This window comes from Choloepus didactylus, chromosome 18 (assembly GCF_015220235.1).
Source record: "Choloepus didactylus isolate mChoDid1 chromosome 18, mChoDid1.pri, whole genome shotgun sequence".
NCBI classification, from domain to species: domain Eukaryota; kingdom Metazoa; phylum Chordata; class Mammalia; order Pilosa; family Megalonychidae; genus Choloepus; species Choloepus didactylus.
In genome coordinates, this window is record NC_051324.1 from 69,587,339 (window position 1) to 69,607,510 (window position 20,172).

The window sequence follows — 20,172 nt, forward strand, 5'->3', positions numbered from 1 at the left end:
CATTTCCCCTCTAGGAGATGCCGGACGTTGCTAAATTGTGTTGACTTCCCTTTTTCGTAGATTTCACACAATTTCCTGACTTTCCCCAAACATATTTACCTACAGATTCTACACACAGAGTTGCGTGGTGACCCACCGTGCCGTAGCCCACCCCCCGACCGACCACCCCCCGACCGACCACCCCCGTACTTCCAATCCATGCTGTGGGAGCGTTATGGGGGAGACCTGGCACCTCAATCTAACTCCCAAATGCTTCAAGGGTAGAATGGGAGTCCCTGACGGGCTTGTCTCCACAGAGGCACTGAAGTCACACCAACTCGGTCACATGCCCCTTCTGCTGCCTTTTGGGTATCTTAAGGTAATTGTAATCATCTTCACCTTCTATACCTTAAACTTCTTAATTCTGGGAAATGAAACGGCCTTCAGCAAGGAATTACGTGGCATTCCCTAATATCTGTTCTGCGAGTACCACAATGTCTTGGGCTTTACTGTCCCTCCCTCATACTTTTTTGATTAGGCGCTTAGCGTCACAGAATAAAAGGTGGCACAAAGCAGGGCATTTCTAAGAGGAACCCCGTTGCTGAGGCTGAAAAGAGCCAGGTACCCACCTCCCAAGGTCCCCAGGAGAAACCGTAACTCAGGCCAGTAAAACCAGTAAGTTAGCCCTACGAGGCACAACTCGACTCTCCCATTTTGCAAATGCTTTACAAGATAAGAAAACCTTTAAACCTTTACAACCTAAAAAGTCCCTCATTCTTCCCAAAGACAGGCCTCATAGTTTGAAGAGTTGGTGATTATACTTCATGTTCAAAATCTTAATCAGGAGAGGGGCCTTAGAGGCGAGTTCAAAGCTCTCACTTTCTAAGTCGGGACAGAGGCCAAAGAATTCCCCCAGTGGATCAGCAGCACACCTAGAAGAGCCAGGTCCTGATAATGCCCGATCTGGACATTTAATGTAGCATGTTGATCTGGAACTTTCTGCCTGGAACCCAGAGAGCTTTCTTTTATCTAGCAGCAACCATATCCTTGATGTGACTCAGATGCCCCCCCCCACCAATCCACTGCTGATTATGCGGCCTCTTCCTTGAGCCCCCCTCTTTGACCACTCCACCCATGAGAAGCCCCACACAGGTGGAGACACCTGAAAATGTAAAATGTTAGGGGAGGTGGTAGAGGAGTCTAAAATATATTGGCTAAAAATCTTTGGGAAAATAATTACCCATATTATTCCTGTATCTATTACCAAAGCTAGCTAGTAGAGTTCATTACAATTTTGGTACTTTGATCTCATGCTATGACCTTAAACTCATTCTCTGTCTTTAGAGAAAAACCCCATTAGCCTTTTTAATTTTAAAAGACTCATCAAATCATCGGGCAGCATGTTTGGTAACAAAGAAAAAAGCAATTACAGGCAGAACACATGAAATGACCTCAAAAAGAAGACACAGGACACAATTTTTCAAAATTTGTATATTGTTTGAGCAACAGCCCAGGATCGTCAAGTACAACACACATTTTAAAGATGAGACTTTCGTGTCATGGTCAAGCATCATGCACACAGCATCCAGTTATTTTATACGAAAAAGGACCCCGTGGGATACATTCCTTGATGAAGACCCACTTCTGTGTGATTCACCTCCCTTGCTTGCTTCACCACTTCTGATTCTGGTTTGATTGTACATCCTAAGCCTTCCTCTGCACAGAGCAGTGGGCTTTGCTTGTCAGCCAGTCATGTTAGTATCCAGCTGATTTCTTAAGGTTAAAAAATAAAAGGCATTTTCTTTGCTCTGCAGGCAGCAAGGCAGGAGGCACAGGCCTGCATTGTTCCGTATGGCACAGTGGAATAGAGATGCTTTCAGCTAAGGACACCAGTAAGTTAGGGCAACACCAAGGAGAAGGTTCTGCAAAAAGACAACCTTGCGTGTTGGGGGCCTCAAAGGAACATGCCTGGAGGCTGTTTACTGGCCTGGCCAATCAAGGCTTGGTAAACCCAAGTGAAGCTGACAAGAAAAGGGTTTAAAAAACCTCAGTACAAAAGATCCTCGAACACATTTGGAACCAAATTATTTGTTCTTAGAAACACAGTACTAGTGTCACAACGCTTTCCCTTGAATCTACTACTAAAAACACTCATGCCATGGCCACCAGACCCCAGAGGAGTCAGGACAGAGAACCCTGTTCTTTAAAAAAGGAAAGGGAAAAAAAAAAAAAAAAAAAAAGGACCGCAGTACATAAAGTGCTTCTTTTTTAATGAAACAAATCCAAAAGACGTACAGTCAGGCTCAAGTTGTGCAGTTCACAAGCATGGAGAAAACAAACAAACAAACAAAACGACAGAGTTTAGGATGGGTGGAGTTAACCCAGCACTAGGCTGGACTTGCCACCGGGTGGGTTTCTTCTGGATGGCACGGGCGCCGGAGCCACTGGGCTGGGCACGGGTGCGGCGGGCACGGGCTTCTCCTCACTCTGTCCCAGGCTGGCTTGGAAGTCTGTGTCCACATTTTCTACAAGAACAGAAGACGAAACTGAAGCTAACAGCTATTTCCAGTTAAAAAGTCATAATATTCCACCACCCCACCCCACCCCATCCCCAGAATGGTTTGGAACATACCTAGAGAAAAACACCACTGAGCTAGTTCTCCTACCCAGAATCACCCCCCGTTAAAGTCCCAGGCCTGTTTCTGTGTATGTTCTTTCCTACAGATATATGAAGACAAGTCTTTCAAATTAGAACATCACAGGTAAAGCTACGGGAGGATCTCTGACCCCCAACCCTGCCCCCCACACTCTGTGAAGTTCCTCCTCTCCCTCAGCTCCAGAGGGGGCACTACTGGGTATGTGCAGCTTTCTAGACATATGTATGAAGCCATACATAACGTGGCAGTGTTGGGTTGTATTTAACATAAATGGAATAACTTCTGGTTTTTTACTCCTATTATGACAAATGGTCATAAGTCATCTTGTTTAATTGTTTTATGGTATTTTATCATATAATCTAGTACATTTGTCTACTGACAGCAAAAAACTGGAAGCAACTCAACTGTTATAAAGATGTAACACATGCACACCAGCATGTGTGCACAACGGGACGTGCACAACGGGACGTGCACAAGTGGACGTGCACAAGTTGCCATCTTGAATGTGAATAGACATGCATGCTGCCCTCCCAAGAGGCTGCGCCAGTTACAGCCCCACAGCTTGGTGAGTTTCCTTTCCTTCCATCTTGGCCACCACTTGAGAACTGCCTTACATTAATCTGTGCCAAATTGGATGAATGAAAAATGTTATTTCATCCCTGTTCCACAATCATCACGAGGTTTTTTTTTTTTTCCTTTTGACTACCTGAATATAGCCACATGTCCCAACATACTTTATTAAATAGTCTACCCTTCTCCTACATACTTATAAGAACATTTCCATTAATCAGGTCACTCCCATTTTTATTACCTGGGCATTTTCCACTTCTAGAGCCCTAAGAATCAGTGTGTTCTCATCAGTATCTTAGCTATTCCTTAGTTGACACTTTAACTCTGACTTATGACATTCCCAACAGCATATATTCTTAAACAAACGGTCTCTTATTAACAGGTACTTTCCAAATCTAGAAAAGTCATTTATTGAAAGTCAAAAAAATAAACTCTGCATTTTTAGTGAAAGGGAATTATTACTAAGAGTTTAATAGTTTAAAGCATATTAAACTTATTTCTGGAAAAAAATTAAATTCAGTTGCATATTCCAAGCCTGCAGATATTTGTAAAAGATACTCCACAAAAGCTCCTGTTCGATAGATATGCCTGACAATCAAAAGCAGATGATAAAAACTTTCCTGTATTATGTAGATTCATCACAATCCGTTTTCTTCACAAACATGTAAGGCATGGAAATTTCACCAAGTACACTATTTCTTCTCTGCTTGGCCAAATTACTTGAGACTTATAATAAATTTTGCTGCTGAAATTCCAGGCCAGCAGAGTTCTATTTAAAAGAACTTCCTACCAGGATGAAAATGTCTCTTCTGAGTTGTCCAAGAGTAGCTGTGTAGCTACTGAACACTTGAAATGTGGCTGGAGCAACAGAATTTTTACTTTTATTTCATTTTAATTTATTTAAGTTTAAATTTGAATAGCCACATGTACTTTGTGGCTACTATAATGAACAAACAGTACAGTCTTAGGAGAATATATATCCCTGTGATATACACTAAATACACTAACACATGTAAGGTTTGCTTTTCATGACTCTGAACAAACATAATTAAAAAGAAAAAAAAATCAAGTGAATTTAGATTCAATATATTTTTCCTTTTGATTATTTTTCATGGCTAGTCTATAATATTTAAATATACCCAGAAACTGTGAGAATAAAGATGCTATTAATCTGTTATAAAACAGTAATAAAACTTGCCTTCAAATAATCACACACACCTCCCTTTACTGTAAGAATCTGAACACTAACTCATGTGACTCAGGTTGGGGGACGGGACTATTTTAAGGTTTAAAGACATTTATTCTCTTCCTAGTTTAGGAGCCCAAAACCCAGGACCAATGAGGCAAATATACTGACCATGTTACATACACCAGGTAAGAATTTCGTATGGGCTCATGGAAGACACCAATGAAAAGTTCTAATTTCAAAAAATTAAGTTGAAGTCCTTCAAAGACTAAATGTTACTAAATTCACTTGTTCCAAGTTTTGATTTAGCCAACTGAAACTCAGAAATGACCAAGGAGAAAGGTCTTTAAATTTAAAAATAACACCCTTAAATCAGAAACACAACAGAATCTCAGAAATATGCTACTGTACTTAACATTTCATTTTATGGATTTTTGAAACATTCTTAGAAGTAACTTACAATGCACATAATATTCCCTATTCAACTACAAGTAAAGATCTAATAAGAAGCTTTCAAAAATGACAGCTCTTGGTTAAGATCTAAAGCTTGGAGAGAAAAGTTTCCATTAGTTTCCTATTGCTATACTTGTTATACAAGAAACAAAATCAAATGTATCAGCATTAAGTGCTCAAGTCCTACTTAATAAGGGTCCCATAAATAACCTAGGAAGATATGTTCAATTTACTGCAAATAACAACATAATCACAATAAAACACACACAAAATTTAAAAAAAAAAAAAATCCACATTAAAAAAAAATCCAAGATAAAGAGAATAAAGACCGTAATTCAGTCCGAGCCAACTTATCAAGTCCAGAGTTTCATTGCTGCTGAGGTGGACTTATACCAAAAAGACCTAACGGAGTTCTCCACTGTCAGGATTAAGCAGTTAATGAATACTTTCGAAGGATACAAAATTATCTTAAAACTCTACAATGGTATTTTATTTCTATAAAACACTATTTAGATATATCAAGCTTATTTCCCCTCCAATCTTATACCTGTTTTACATTATTAAAGTAATCTTTAATAATGTAAAGATTATTAAACACACACACACATAGCGGTATACATGGAGACTAAACAAACAGCAGGCTGGCCCCAATTTAAATTCTTGTTTGACCAAATTCTTGTAATTTGGTCTTTAATGAGGTAAGTACAGGAAACAAGAGTAAGCGTTTAAAAACTTTATAGCAATTTGACAGAGAAGGCTTTTGTTTAATCTAATAATTTAAAAACAGGGCTTTAAACAAAAATACTCTTATATTACATACTCCTGAGTTTTCTTTCTTCTTTGGCACATCAATAAGGTAATTGACCTAAAACGCCTAAATCTGAATAGAAAAAATGGTTCATTATAAGGATCAAGGAATCGAAGTAAAAGAAAATGTCACAGGCCACCTAACTCACCTAAGGCAGGGGACACAGACTACTGGATTTCTTTCCCTCTTTCTTTCCCAAGGTGGCAGTTCCAAAGTCTTTCCTGTAGCTTTCTTGTTTACTCAAGAGATCAAGGTAAACTTTTGCTTATATCTGAACAAAACCTGTTTTATTTATAACCGATCTGAGTAGATTGCTTTGAGGAAGACGTTATGGCAGAATTGGAATTGATCTTTATTCCACCAGACAGCTCTTGAATGACTCTTCCTCTTGTCATTTTGTGACAAATGAGCTAAAAGCAGCAGCAATCAAGAACACACAATAATCAGGTGACAACACTGATGACCAGAAAATAAAGAAGGACTTCTGTCATATTATAGAGCTCACTGTGTACACTCCACCTGGGGGATCTACAGCAAACTGAGCCAGGGCAGGAGGCCAGGAAGAGGATCACGTGTTCACAGCCGGACTAGTGGCGGCTTTTCATAACCTCATCAGGCTCTCCTGAGTGGCTCACCTGGGTCTGTGCAAGTGACTTCACACTTCGCAACGAAGAAGAACAAAATGTTCTCAGTCATATCCTGTAGAATTAACCCAACCAGTCTCATAAAAGCTTTTAGGATAAGAAAATTCCAAATGAGGATAAACCTGAACTGGCATGGTTCTTCCAAGAAATAATGTGAAAATAAATGCTGGTAAGAAGCTATATCATGTCAATTAAAAGTGACATAAAAAGATAAAAACCTAATAGTGCAATATGGAAAAACTGATCTCTGCTCATATTTATTTAATAAAATATCATCTCTCAGAGAACTTCCCTCACCCACAGCAAAATCTTGATAAAAACTGGGCTGACTACTTATAATTGTGCCTAAGAGTCTCCCCCAGAAAACCTCTTTTGTTGTTCAGATGTGGCCTCTCTCTCTAAGCCCGCTCGGCAGGTAAACTCACTGCCCTCCCCTCTACGTGGGACATGAATCCCAAGGGTGTAAATATCCTTTGCAACGAGGGAAATGACTCTCATTGATAAGCCTGGACCCAGCATTGTGGGATTGAGAAAATCTTCTCGACCAAAAGGGGGAAGCAAAACGAAACAAAATGAAGTTTCAGGGGCTGAGAGACTTCAAATGGAGTCGAGTGGTCACTCTGGAGGGTATTCTTATGCACTATATAAATATCCCTTTTTAGTCTTCAGTGTACTGTAATAGCTAGAAGGAATACCTGAAACTGTCAAACTGCAACTCAGTAACCTTAACTCTTGAAGACAATTGTGTAACTATGTAGCTTACATGGTGTGACCTTGTGATTGCGAAATCCTTGTGGCTCACACTCCCTTTATCCAATGTATAGACAAATGAGTAGAAAAATGGGGACAAAAATTAAATGAAAAATAGGGTGGGATGGGGATGGAATGTTTTGAGTGTTCTTTTATACTTTTATTTTTATTGTTACTTTTATCTTTTTTTTTTCTGGAGCAATGAAAATGTTTAGAAATTGATTGTGGTGATGAACTACCACAACTAGATGATGGTACTGTGAACAATTGATTGTACACTGAAGATGACTATATGGTATGTAAATCTATTTCAGTAAAACTGAATTTAAAAAACCTGGGTTGAGAGAATCAGGTGGCTGGCTGAGGGCCACACATTCTGTGACTGCTCGTGAGCAGTCAATGATGACAGATTATTTGCAAGGATGTATAAATGCCTATTTTTATATACAAAAGCATCTACAATCAGATTCTTTGCCTTTCATTTCTTCAGCTGAAAAATATTTCAAATTAATTAATAAGAAGCTATCCCACTCACAGCATAGGCTATTTACATAACAGATACACATCAGCTCTCCTTAAAATACAACTCCACTTTGGATGGGAATTCAGTATACTGGCAGTCTTGGGAGGTCCCCAAAGGAGTTTAACTCCCAAATGGCCCCCACTTGAAATCCTGGCTGAGGCCTGGGGGAATTTCATTCTGATCTGAAGATCGGGAAAAGCTCCCTTCATATTAAATGAGTGACTATGTTCAAGTCCTCCTGACAAGGCTGCATTTCTTTCCTTCTCAAAAGACTCTGGTTCTTCAGCAACAGTTGGGCAGATCCAATCACACATGCTCTCCAGGCTCCCCAGACTTCTAATTCTACCCGCACGGGGAGGAATTAGTGAATAAAGATTAGCTGATTCTTGCTAAATGAGGTATGACACTGGAAGTATTTCACGATATGAGACGCAGCAGTTATCAAAAAGCCTACAGATTTTACCTCAACAACAGTCCTTTCAAAGAGAACAAACTGGACACAAACAGTAACTATACATCTTCACTCCAGGAAAAAGGGACTTGCTCCTTATAAAGAAGCACCCAGGCAATGCTTACCAAGGTTCAGAGGATTCGCCTTCAACAGATCCTTGTCAAGAAACGCGGTCTGAGAGGCAGGAGAGGAACGGGGTTCTTAAGCGTGTCTGTTTTGTTGTGAGGGCTGCAGCAAACACCCAGTAAGAGGAAACGGCTGCCTTCTTCTGGGCTGAGGGCCTGGTGATGGCTGCCCATCAAGTCAGCCTCAACCTGCCTGCCACTGCCTGGCTCGGGCAAGCCTTGCAGTGCGCTCGGCAGCAGTTCTCTGGCACTTGTTAAAGAAGTGCCAATAAATATTTCAAAGATTTAAAATAACCAAGTAAATTATTACAGCTCATTTCTACCCTTTAATTGGTAATATGGGTGCTGACAATTTATTTCTGCCCCTAAATTATCATTTACAAGATCACCAGGTAACACTGCCTTACCGAATAAGCACCTCAGTATACAAACAAACTGATCCGAGCTGGAAATGTCAGAATCTCTTACTAAAATGCTCTCATTAAATGTAACAAATATTGACCTGATTAATGTAACATATTGCTAAAATGTTCCCGTCTTTTTCCTTGAACTACATATGAAAGGGTTGAAATTCTTTACTAGTTCCTTCTCCAGTACATTTCTAGCACTTACCTCACTTACCTTGTATTTAAGCAGATACGAGATGTAGCTGTGTTTACTAACTTTCTAGTTTCATTTTTCTTTTCTCTTTGCCCCCAAACATTATCAGCCCCACAGCAAGGTCAGGTTTCACTTCCCAGCCTCTTTCCCCAAGACAGGATTTGAATAAAGATTCAGATCTGTCCAAAAACCATTTACAGAATCAGAAATTTGGTCTTCAAATGTACTCACCATGAATGTCACTTTCTCCCTGGAAAAGAAGAAAAAAAAAATTTAACTTTCTTCACAGGGGCAATGCGCAAATAAAACAGTTACAGTTCTTAGCAGCTAGCATCTATTTGAAACCAAATGTGAAATTTCATTTTGACACAATCAAGTACAGGATCAGGCTGTATTACAATAAGCAACCTTTCTTCAACTTGGGACAATGCTGTATAAAAACTCTGCATGACAAACTGCCCCAGTGCCAGTTAACAAATGTAAAACAGCAACACACCTGAACATTTACTCTGATGACCTAATACCGTGAGCATTTCAGAGGATCTTTTATCAGAATGGGAAACTGGGAAATCCATCTTTCCATTCCTCGTTCTTCCCCTCATCTAGCTGCTGAAGGGCTGTGTCAGCCCCAAGCCCCTTCTATATCTCTGTCCCATGCGCACAGACTGTTGAGGTCCAAGTCAGGAGGACCTGCCCCAGGCCTGGGTCTTCCCACTCGCACTGGGGGGCTTTGAGGCTGAGCTCATCTGCAGACTCAGCCATGGTAAGGCCAGGCCTGCACCATCTCCCAGAGCTCAACTCAAGGCAACTGGACTACATGTGCAAACGACTGCAATGGTCCTTGAACTGAGAAATGCTACCAGATATGACGTACCTAGGAAGTGAGGGTGATCCAGAAGTTCCAAAAACTCAATTCTAAAGGGTCAAAGAGTCATCTGAACAGATCAAGATCCTGTTAATTCACTTTTCTGGCTTTACTCTATTTGTCAATCTACCATCATCAATATGTTCCAGTCTCTTTCCTCATTACCACTACGTAAAATTCCAATGGCAGAATTGAAACACTTAGTAAAAGAGGGGGGAGTGTAACTTCTAAAACATATTAATCCCAAAGGCTTTCTTTTTCCTTATGTTATGTTGCACTTACCTTCAGATCTAAGAAGTCTCCAGAGCTTGCTTCCATCGAGTTCCTTCTCTGGGGTCCAAATGACTCGGTATCTTCCCTACCACCATTGGACTTGGCATCTAAAAATTGAAATGTGCTTTTACTGAGGAATACAACAGGAAAACCTATAGGAAAACACTTTTTTAGTAATTCACGTTACGTGTTAAGTCTCATATTACAAAATGAGGAAACCATCTTAGGGAGGCTAAGTCATGACTTGAAAATCCTCTAGAGGGACTAACTAACCAAATCTGATTTCAAGCCTTGTTCTGATCCATCAAATTAGACCCTCAGTATTTCCTGGTTCTTAGTCCAGACTTTCCTCTAACAAGCTTTACCTGTTGTTTACTTTCTGATGACTAAGCTAGACTGTTGCCTATCAAGATAAAACCGGCGGAGGCTGGTTGGGGCAGGGCCACTGCCCCGGACAATGATCACACAGATAGAAGCAATTACCTGTGGACTTGGCCCAAGACGGAGAATTTTCTTCAGGTGTCCCAAAGATGCTAGAGGCCATTTTGTTCCTCCTCACAGGTTGTTCTGCTGGTTCATCAAAGCCTAACGAAAAATTGGATCCACCACCTGGAGGCCGCAAAACCCTAGAAAAAGTGGCAAATCCACAATTTCAGATTGTACCAAAACATTTCTGGGCAGAAACAGTTTCACACGCCTTTGATTTCACCTGCCCATCCATCCCTGCCATTCCTCACAGAAAAGAGCTACTGATGGGGAAAAGGCTTTGATTCCATCCTGGTGGACACAGTGCTGGGTGTTAACAGGCCCAGCACTGCCTTATGGTATCTGTAGGAAGGTCACCACGCAAGGCAGCTGGAGCAGCCTGAAAGCCATCAGAAGTAACAACCTGGGGTCCTCTTTGAAGGAAATGGCAAAAGAATGATGGACCTTGCCCTGTTGGATTTAGCTGAAAATATTTCTATTCAGCAAAGTTCAGAAGCACATCTTATTTTTTCCATTTAAAAAGCATTTCCGTTTTTATTTTCAACTAAAATCAAAACAGGAAGTATATACTTACAAAAGTTAACTCAACCAGTGTAAAAGCCCAAGAAGAGCAGATAACAAAGTCTATTCTCTCACAACATCACCAAAAGGCCCGTTTATCCACTTTTTCTCCGCCACACTCACAATGAACACTCATGCCTGGCCAGAAGGGGAAGTGAACAGGAGGAACTAGGTGTAAGGCTCCACGGCAAGTTCTAAGGCACACACGCATTTCTTTGACATTATCTACAGCTTTTTATTCAGCATGGAAATATAGCACTTTCACATTTCCAAATCCTTCTGCCATAATTTTGAACACTTTGTCCCCTCCCTGGAAAAACTCAACTCTCTTTATTGGCACCATTCAAAACAAAGAAACTTGAGACTGTTTTCTGGGAAGATTTTGTAACTATCGATTCAGTTCCTTTCCTGGTTGTAAGAGTGGTCTGGTTTTCTCTTTTTTCTTAAGTCAGTTTGAGTAAGAAACATTTTTCTAGGAATATGTCCATTTCCTCCCGGTTTCCAAATAAATACATTGTTCATTTATAAACTTGGCTCATTGTATTAGAAAAAAAGGCTGAAAATTAAACACTTAAGGTAAAAAATTTCCTTCTAAGTAACTCTTTTGAGGTATTGACCAAGTTTTGACTTACAGCATAATTTTATATTGTTTTATTCTATTTTATTTCCATTATTTTCTTCTTGACCCATACGTTGTTTGGAAGTTTCCAGACTTAGGGGTCTTTCTAGTTTAGTTATTGATTTCTAGCTTTTAACTATAATGAGGACAGACAACAGAGTCTGTTTGACATAAATCCTTTAAAATTTAATGAGACTTGCTTTATGGTCTAGCATGTGGTCAATTTTGTAACTGTTCTATGTGTGCTTAAAAAGAATGTGTATTCACCAAAGTTCTATATGTGTCTACTAGATCAAGCTTGTTAATTGAGCTGTTCTAATCTTCTGATTTTTAAAATGTTTCATCACTTATTGAATCTGTTAATTTCCACTACAATGGTGAGCTTGTCAGTTTTGCTTCATAATTCTGTCAGTTAGGTCCCTAGAGTATTTTAGATCAGTAGGGAAAATTATCTTGGGTTAACTGGCTAGCCACTTTGTTTGTTTTTTGTTGTTTTTGGTTTTTTTTTGGCTAGCCATTTTAATTAAACAAATATATCCCTACCTAACTTCATTTACCAAATTAAGTGCCTGCTAGGGCCAATATTTAAATTTAAAGACAAAATCAAAAGTACCGGAAGAAAATATGTATCAATATGGTTGGTGCTTATCTTGAAGAAGAGAACTTTCTAAGCACAAGATGGAAGCCAGAAGCCATGAAAAGATGGACAGAGTAAACTAGGCAAAAATACATGCAACATCTGACAAAGGATAATATTACTAGTATTCACAAGGCTCTTAAATAATTAGAAAAATCACAAGAGAAAAGGAACAAAAGGTACTAACAGGCAATTAAAATTGATAGCTTGTAAACATTAAAAATTCAACTTCACTAGCAAATGCAATTTAAAACAAAAGGACTTATTTTTTTGCTTAATGGATTGGTAAAGGTGGAAAAAATGCCAACAATTCCCAGCATTGGTTAGAATAAATTTGTACAGACGTTCTAGGGGGCATTTTGATAATATGTAGAAATGTTTAAATTTCCATTACTCTGAACCAGCATTTCTACTTCCAGGAATTAATCCTACTTAGATAACCAGACATACACACAAAGATACACGTATTAAGATGTGTAAAAACTTGGAAATATCCCAAGTATTCATTAGCAGGAGACTGGTTATCAAGTATATCCATACAAAGGAAAGCTATATGCAGTAGTGTAAGATTTATCTTTATTAATGGATATGACAAGTTGCCAAAAATACATTGAATGGAAAAACTTGGAAAACAAATCAATAACTAAACTAGAAAGACCCCTAAGTCTGGAAACTTCTAAACAACTTATGGGTCAAGAAGAAAATAATGGAAATAAAATAGAATAAAACAATATAAAATAATGCTATAAGTCAATTACATGCTATTAAAATTATTTGTCTAGAGACACACTTAACTAGCTGTGCGAGGTTGGGTAATTTGCTTAACCTCTCTATGTTTCAGTTTTCTTTTCTATAAAACAGGGATAATAGTAGCTCTCTCAAAAAAAACCATTACAAAGATTAAATCATACACACCATGCATAGAACAGTATCTGGAATGTGACAGCCATGGCTGTGGGCTATTATTAAGCTCTAGATAGACATGTGTCTCAATCTCAAAGTATGTTCACCACAGTTATCAGTGACTTGCTCTCAGATGGGATTCCATTCAAATTTTAACTTCTTTTCTATACTTCAAATGTTTCTGTACTGCCATGACTCTAAAATAATTTTAAAGACTGCTTCCGGATTCAGAATCCCTTAACAAATTTCTTTTGACAATATCTCCTTTTTCCTACTGTTATTCTGTGTTCGTTCACTGTGGGCCATGTCCCCTTTGGACCTCTAGGCAGAAATCCCAGCTCCTGTGCCCCCTCGGATGTAAGGTGAAGCCCTGCCCTGTGTCCCTCTCCACCAGGCTCTACCACCTGGGCTTCTCTCTGCCACCCACAAGCCAGGAGGTGCAAGGGATGGTTAAACCTAAGCAGGAACCCAAGTAATCTTACTAACGTGGTCTGCTTATCAATATGACCTCCTCTCCAACATACCTACTTCTCCCCACGTTCTTCACCAGTCTGGTCAGACCACTTTCTTCACTGGTGCAGGAACAGGTCTAGACTGCTCCTATCTCGTGCCTACAGCACTTTCTAGGCTTCCCTCACTGGCCATTCAGAATCCAGCCCATCTCTGAGCTGTCTAGCTCAAGTCCTGCCTCCTCCACGAAGCCATCTACTAGAGCCCTTAATGACCTCCAAGAGTAAGAGAGAGAAGGCCAGAGCTGAAAGGGACGCTAGAGATCCTCCTCCAAACTTCTCTGTGAAAAGGGCCAGATAGGAAATATTTCCAACTGTTGAAACCACCCAACTCCCAATGTAGTGCAAGTAAAGGCAGCCAGACAAATGCAAAAATGAGCGAATATGACTGTGTTCCAGGCACTGACATTTGAATTTCACATGTCATAAAATATTCTTCCTCAACTATTTATATATGTAAAAGTGACTCGGAGCTCACGGGTCCTATAACCCAGGCATGTGGCCCATGGAGAGTATTGCTCTATCTAGTTCAGCAGCGTTGTTTTTAGGAGAGCCAAGTCAGGCCCTGGGAAGTTCTAGAATAAATTGCCCAGCATCAGGTAAATGACAGAGATGGGACCAAAACCCAAATCCTTATAATAGTTTTATGTAACAAGGGCTCAAAATAGGAATGTTAAATGAGAACCACACAATACCATTTTATCTTCAAACTGCAAACCTGTAGGGGTGCTTTGATTCAAGTTGTCTTGTTTTCTAGCCTTGGACAATCTTTACGTTCTTTATAGAGTTCCTCTAGCATCCTCCCCCTAAATCTAGTATTTATGCCAGCCCATAGTGAAATTCAATTCAAGTCACATTAAACAAAATTCTCATTATTTTCCTCCAGGATGGAGAAAAGACCCCATTGCATTCCTTTAAAACATCTAAAACTCCACCATTTTTTAAAGTCTCAAATATTAAGTATCTACTTAGACTAAATTCTTTATACCAATTAAGATAAATGTGTTCAGGCATACATTTTATGATGACAATTTTAGGTTTGTTTAATTAAACTGTTTAAATCACAGTTAAAAGGATGTCATAAATTCTTAATAGGCTTTCTCTCATGTTCGGGTCTGAAGCAACTCAGGTTTTTATCATTTGTACCCCCAATTGGCAAAGATACTTGAAATATTATCATCAAAATTAACTTGCTTCACTCTCATTCCCCTCTCAGTATCTAGAGATTAGAATGATTTTCTTTGCTAATCATAATTAACCGACTCTATGAATTACTTAGGCCAGTTGAAAATCCTCAGAACCCTAATGGGCTGGGACATACTTTGGGCTTTTAACAACCACAAAAAGACACTAGTACCGAAATACCAGTTCAAAGGAAAGTCAAAGCTCTGACCAGTCCCAACTTTTTCAAGGTCTTCGTTATCTTGCCACAGCAGGTCCTGTCTTCTGCGGTGATGTCAGTGTCTTCTAAGAGTGAGACATCCCCAAACAAAGGATTTGGAGCACAAGATGGAAATGATTCCAATTTTATTTTTAAAGCTCCTACTCTGCTTTCTGAACTACACATATGGTAACTAAGTCAAGATCACTTTATTTAAGACTCAACAAAAATGTGAACATGTACCGCGGAGAGCAATTTAAAAAAAAAAAAAGGCAAAAAAACCCCATGACTACTCTTTATCTTCCTTCTCTCTTTAACTCTTAAAGCTTGCAAATGATTTTTGCAGATCATTCCTTTCCAGCCCCAATTTTTAACATCTTTATGATGGAGCCGGGAGAATGTTACCATGTTACCGGAGCAAAGAAGTTCAGGAGAACTGGGTGAGACTAGCAAACAAAAGGTGGGAAGTGAAAGGACAATGCTGAGAAAAGACCAGCCCTGAGATCATAATATTGGAGGCAAACTGATGACAAAAGGGACATTAAAACATTGACTTTGCAGAGCCAAATATCATTTGTCTCACATTTCAAATACACAGATAAAGAAAATGAAGAGCAAGGATTCATTTGACCTGGTTTCTGAAATTCTTTTAGGAGACACTAAACTGAGCTCAACCCTGAAGGATTAAACCCCAGATTACATATCACTCCAACAACTGAAGTCAGACTGGCAGAAAGCTGACCTCAAAGCACAAAATGAGAAAACCTAGGCTCAGTGTGTTCCAGTGTCCTTTGAAAAAACTGATCTCACTGGAAGGATGACAGCAGAAGAGGCAGCGAGCAGTCTTTGGTGGGTCTGTACTACACCCAGAAACCACTAACTGTTTTTTAATTTTAGCCACCCTGTTCTACATTGTAAAACGGAATTCGTTGGAAAGGAATGCCATCTCCAATGCTTCTTCCTAAGACTCATCTGTGGAGGCTTGCTTCTTTGTGGTCAAGTGCTCCAGTCCCTGTGAGAGATTGCTATTTCAGGCTCTCTTAGCCCCACAAAATGGCTCCCTTTGTGCCACTTGCCCAGGACCCCAAGGCTCGCCACACCTGCCTGCAGGTCGCGATCACTGGAGAAAATAACGCCCAGAAAAAGTGGGATCTAAGCTTCCTTCAAGCCTCGAGAAGGATCCCAGAGATGCCTGGAATCCACTTCAAAGAACAGTGTGCAATTAGCCGCGACAATGTGGAGAGACCTGCCACAGAACCCAAAGCCTTCCGCCCAGCGAGGCAGGGGCTTGGCCAGGGAGCCCAGACCGAACACCACACTCGGTGCCCAAACACCGTAGGGGAGTGGCAAGAAGGGACCCGCCGCCCAGGTGGAGATACCACAGAGCAGACAATGGATGTCTCCGGCCCCGCCCAAGAAAGGAAACCTCCTCCCGCAGGGGAGCCGGCGCCAGGGATGAACTCATTTGACAGACGTCAAAAGGGGAAGCGAAAAAGGTGGGATGCAGAGACCGAGGTCCGAAGGTCTGAGCGCAGAAAACCCATTCGGGCTGGCTCGAGTCCCCTCGGTTCGGGGGTGGGCGCGGGAGGGGAAGGGAAGGGGACTTTCCTTTGTTAGGAGAGGGGAGGCTCCGCGAAGAGGGCCGGACAGTCGGGGACAGAACGGGCGGGGGTCGTGATGTCCAGCCCCGCCCGACCGCAAATGCCACCTGCCGGGCAGGCCCGAGAGGGGGAGGGGAGTGGGGGGACCCGGCGAGGGTCGGGGCTCGCGGGTCCCACTGATCAGGTCGCACCCTGCGGTCGCCACGCCCGAGACTAAGGCCGGCCACATGCCCGGGCCAGAACCAGGAGCGCGTGGCCGGGGGGTGGGACAATGGGGCCAGATTAAGGCGCCTGGAGGCTCGCGGCGCAGCCAGGGGGCCAAGACCACCGCCCAGGGGCTGCGCCAGCCTGGCCCGAGAGGGGAGAGCGAATCTTCTCCGCACGTTCCGAAGAAGGAAAACCCACCCAGCTGCGAGGGCCGAGCCGGCCCCAGCCCCTTCCCAGCCCTCGCTCCCGGGAAGGAATGAATGGAAGAGAAGCGGGCATCCGAGCGGGGCCGGCGCCGAGGGTCCGCCCGATAGCACAAAGGCGGCGCGGGCGACCGAGCCCCGCAGCCCACCTGCGCCGAGCAGGGCGCACGGGGCACGTTACCGCCAACGACCGGCCTCCCGGCTCGCCCGGCCCCTCCGCCCGAGGGGCTCGTCACCTCACCGGGAGCTATTCCTGCTGTTGGGGTCGACGCCCTTGAAGGTGGTGGTGGTGGTCATGGCGTCAAGGGGCGAGGTAGGCCGGCGCGAGAGGACGACGGAGGGGTCGGACCCGAACGGCGCAGAGCAGGTGCAGACGCCACAGCCGGCGACCGCTGCAAGAGCCTCAGCCCCCTCTCGCCAGCCCCCTTTATAGGGCTCGCAAAGCCCGCCCTCGGCCGGCCGGTATTGGCCGGTTCAAATGGCTCTTTTCGTGCCTGTTGGTTCCCTTAGGTGCCGAGCATGGTGCGGCGCCGCGAGAGGCTGCGGCGGCCACAGCTCAGCTAAGCCCGCCCCCTTCCTGGACCCGGGAGGTGTAGGGGCGACCCCTCCCCCACCCCCAAATCTCGGAGATGATTGGACAAAGGGCGAACCTGCCCTGCGCTCGGAGCAAATTGTGCTGGCTGTCACTTGAAAAAGTTACCTGATAGGGGAAAAGCTTACTCTGGAGGAGTAAGAACCAGCAAGCCGAGGACAGATTTGCCGTTGTTACCATTTCCTCATTTGACTTGCTCATAGTGGGATGATTCTGACATAAGTTGACATTTATTTATTGAATACCCATTGTGTATACCGTTTGGAACCTGATAGTACCAAAGCGGCAGCACTATGAGTCAGCAACTGAAAGCAAGCCAAGATGACCCCTTTTAGACACTGGAAATTCTTTACATTTGAATGTTACTATTTAGCTGCAATGGGTGGTGCACGCACTGGACCAAAATTACAATCGTCCCGATTTGGGGGCCTATCGGCGGCGAGGAATGACCTCCTCCCTTGGTACCAGCCGGGCCCCTGCAGCTGTTTATAAGCCTTAAGTCATGACGCTTCCACCTGTCTGGGTAAATCTATCACTGCAACAAATGCAGACACATTTGGAGGACTCAGGAATGACTGTTTACAATATCACAATAGGAAAGTCGTGGTCAAACCAAAGTGGAGGCCTTGGATGGATAATCCCTTCACCCAGCGGGCAGGTTTCCTCGATGCAGATACCATTCCTATTCTCAGTATTTTCATAAAACAACTACATTCCTCTTTGCACCGCCTCCTCCTCCATCCAGGCAGTTAGAAGTTGTTATTCTCAGCAGTCTTGGCTAACACCTTCCCCGGGCTTCATGAAAACCCAGAGCTAAGTTCTTCTTTTCCTGAAGGCAGAGAGCATGCATTCATGGCCTAACCCAACAGCACAAGGTGCACCACGTGTCTGGGTTACAACCTTCCCCAGGCTTAAAGGCTGAGCCTAAATTCTTTCACAAACACACAAACAGAACCCTTTCAGACCAATCTAGCTCAATAAACATGCCCTCCTGACAAATCACATTATTGACCAGGAGGCAGTGGAGTAGCGGTTGCTGGCTCAGGCTCTCATGGGAAGAATCTGGGTTTGAATCCTGACTCTTACTTGACCTTTTCTGGTTACTAGCTTCCTCATTTGTTAAATAAGGGTAAGCTAGTACCCGGACTCCACAGGATTGTGAGGACCGAATGAAGTGATGGAAGTAAAGGTGCTGGCACAGTGCCCAACGTGTAAGTCGTCAGTGACTGCCATTTTATCATCAGATTTATTTGGAAAGTAATCAAATACCTTAACAATCTGAATTACTCTTTTTTGTAATGTTAAGTGAGGGGTTTGGACTTGACTCTTCAGTCTTTTTTGGCCCAAACCTTGAGTTGGTATTTTGACTTCTTTCATCTCCTATAGTCTGAAAGACAGGTTGGTGTGGCAATACAGCACTGGACCAGATTCTGGTTCTGTACCTTTCTAGTGTAACATGCTGTTAAGTCCTTTGTCAGTCTCGGTTACCTCATCTGTAAAATGGGGTAACAGCATCTATTGCTGTGAGGGCTGGAATGAGATAAATTTAAGAATGTTGTCCTTAGTAAACAAAAGCTTTGTTGGAGGTCCCCCACCCTGGATGTATCTTGAGATGACCGATGAGCTTTTGAGGCATACATATGAATACCAGACCACACTCCAGGCCTACAAAATCAGAATTTCTGGGGTAGGGTCGTCATGTATATTTTTAAGAAGTTACACAGGTAATTCTCATGTGCAACTAAGATTGAGAACCTTTATTATAAAGGTAAGGAATCAACTCCATGAGAACCTTTTGTTCTAATCTGATTTATGAGTAATGTACACTAATGAGAAACAAACATCTATAAAGTCTGTTGTAAGGCAGGCCTGTTTAGTGCATCCATAATATCTTTAACAACACTGCCAGAAATTTCTCGTATAACTAGCTCTATTTACCTATTCACATACTGTAACAATTTTGACTAAAATCACTGTACCCCACTTTCTGTTGCAAGATGGATTTGGGGTAAAACAGATATGAAAGATGCTCTAGTAACGTTACTCCAGACCAATTCATTTTAAAATGGAACATTATTTAAATTATTTTGTCCAGAAAGATGGAAAGGGTGGGGACAAAGTGAACATTTGCCTTTAAAAATCACTAAGGTCTATCATGGATTTTAAAAGACATATCACTTAGGTTTCATAATTAGCAATAAGTATTTGTTCAAGTTCTCGAGTTAACCTTAAAATCTAAGGAAATAGAAGATACATGAAATCTTACGTCAGGGAATGGTCTAAGAGTTATTTCATGACCTAGAGCAGTGTTTCTCAAATTTTTATGCAGCAGAATCCAAACATATAAAATAGGTAAGAGCAGAGTAGCTGTCATTGAAGCTGGGCAGATGGTCCCGATCTGGCCTTCCTTTGTCAGCCTTTCCCCTCATTAGTCCTTTTCCACAGAATCAAGAGGTCCGTTAAGGCTCAGTTTGAAATCTACTGCCCTAAATGCTTGTCCATCTTCACCTTCTTTTTAAATATAGTTAAGGGGAAAAGAATGAGCAGTTGCTCCTCTTCCTAAGTCTTGCTCTGTCTAGAAGCTGTAGT

The 20,172-nt window shown here is 42.0% G+C and overlaps 1 protein-coding gene across 1 annotated transcript; it reads right to left on the reverse strand.

Annotated features, from left to right (window-relative positions):
* Window positions 1-1,455: 1,455 nt before the first annotated feature.
* JPT1 (Jupiter microtubule associated homolog 1) lies at window positions 1,456-17,482 on the reverse strand. Its single transcript, XM_037809615.1, has 5 exons — window positions 17,233-17,482; window positions 10,368-10,510; window positions 9,894-9,991; window positions 8,978-8,996; window positions 1,456-2,504 (listed from the first exon to the last, which is right to left on the reverse strand). The coding sequence occupies exons 1-5, from the start codon at window positions 17,286-17,288 to the stop codon at window positions 2,356-2,358; spliced, it is 465 nt and encodes a 154-aa protein (XP_037665543.1). The 5' UTR covers window positions 17,289-17,482; the 3' UTR covers window positions 1,456-2,355.
* Window positions 17,483-20,172: the final 2,690 nt, after the last annotated feature.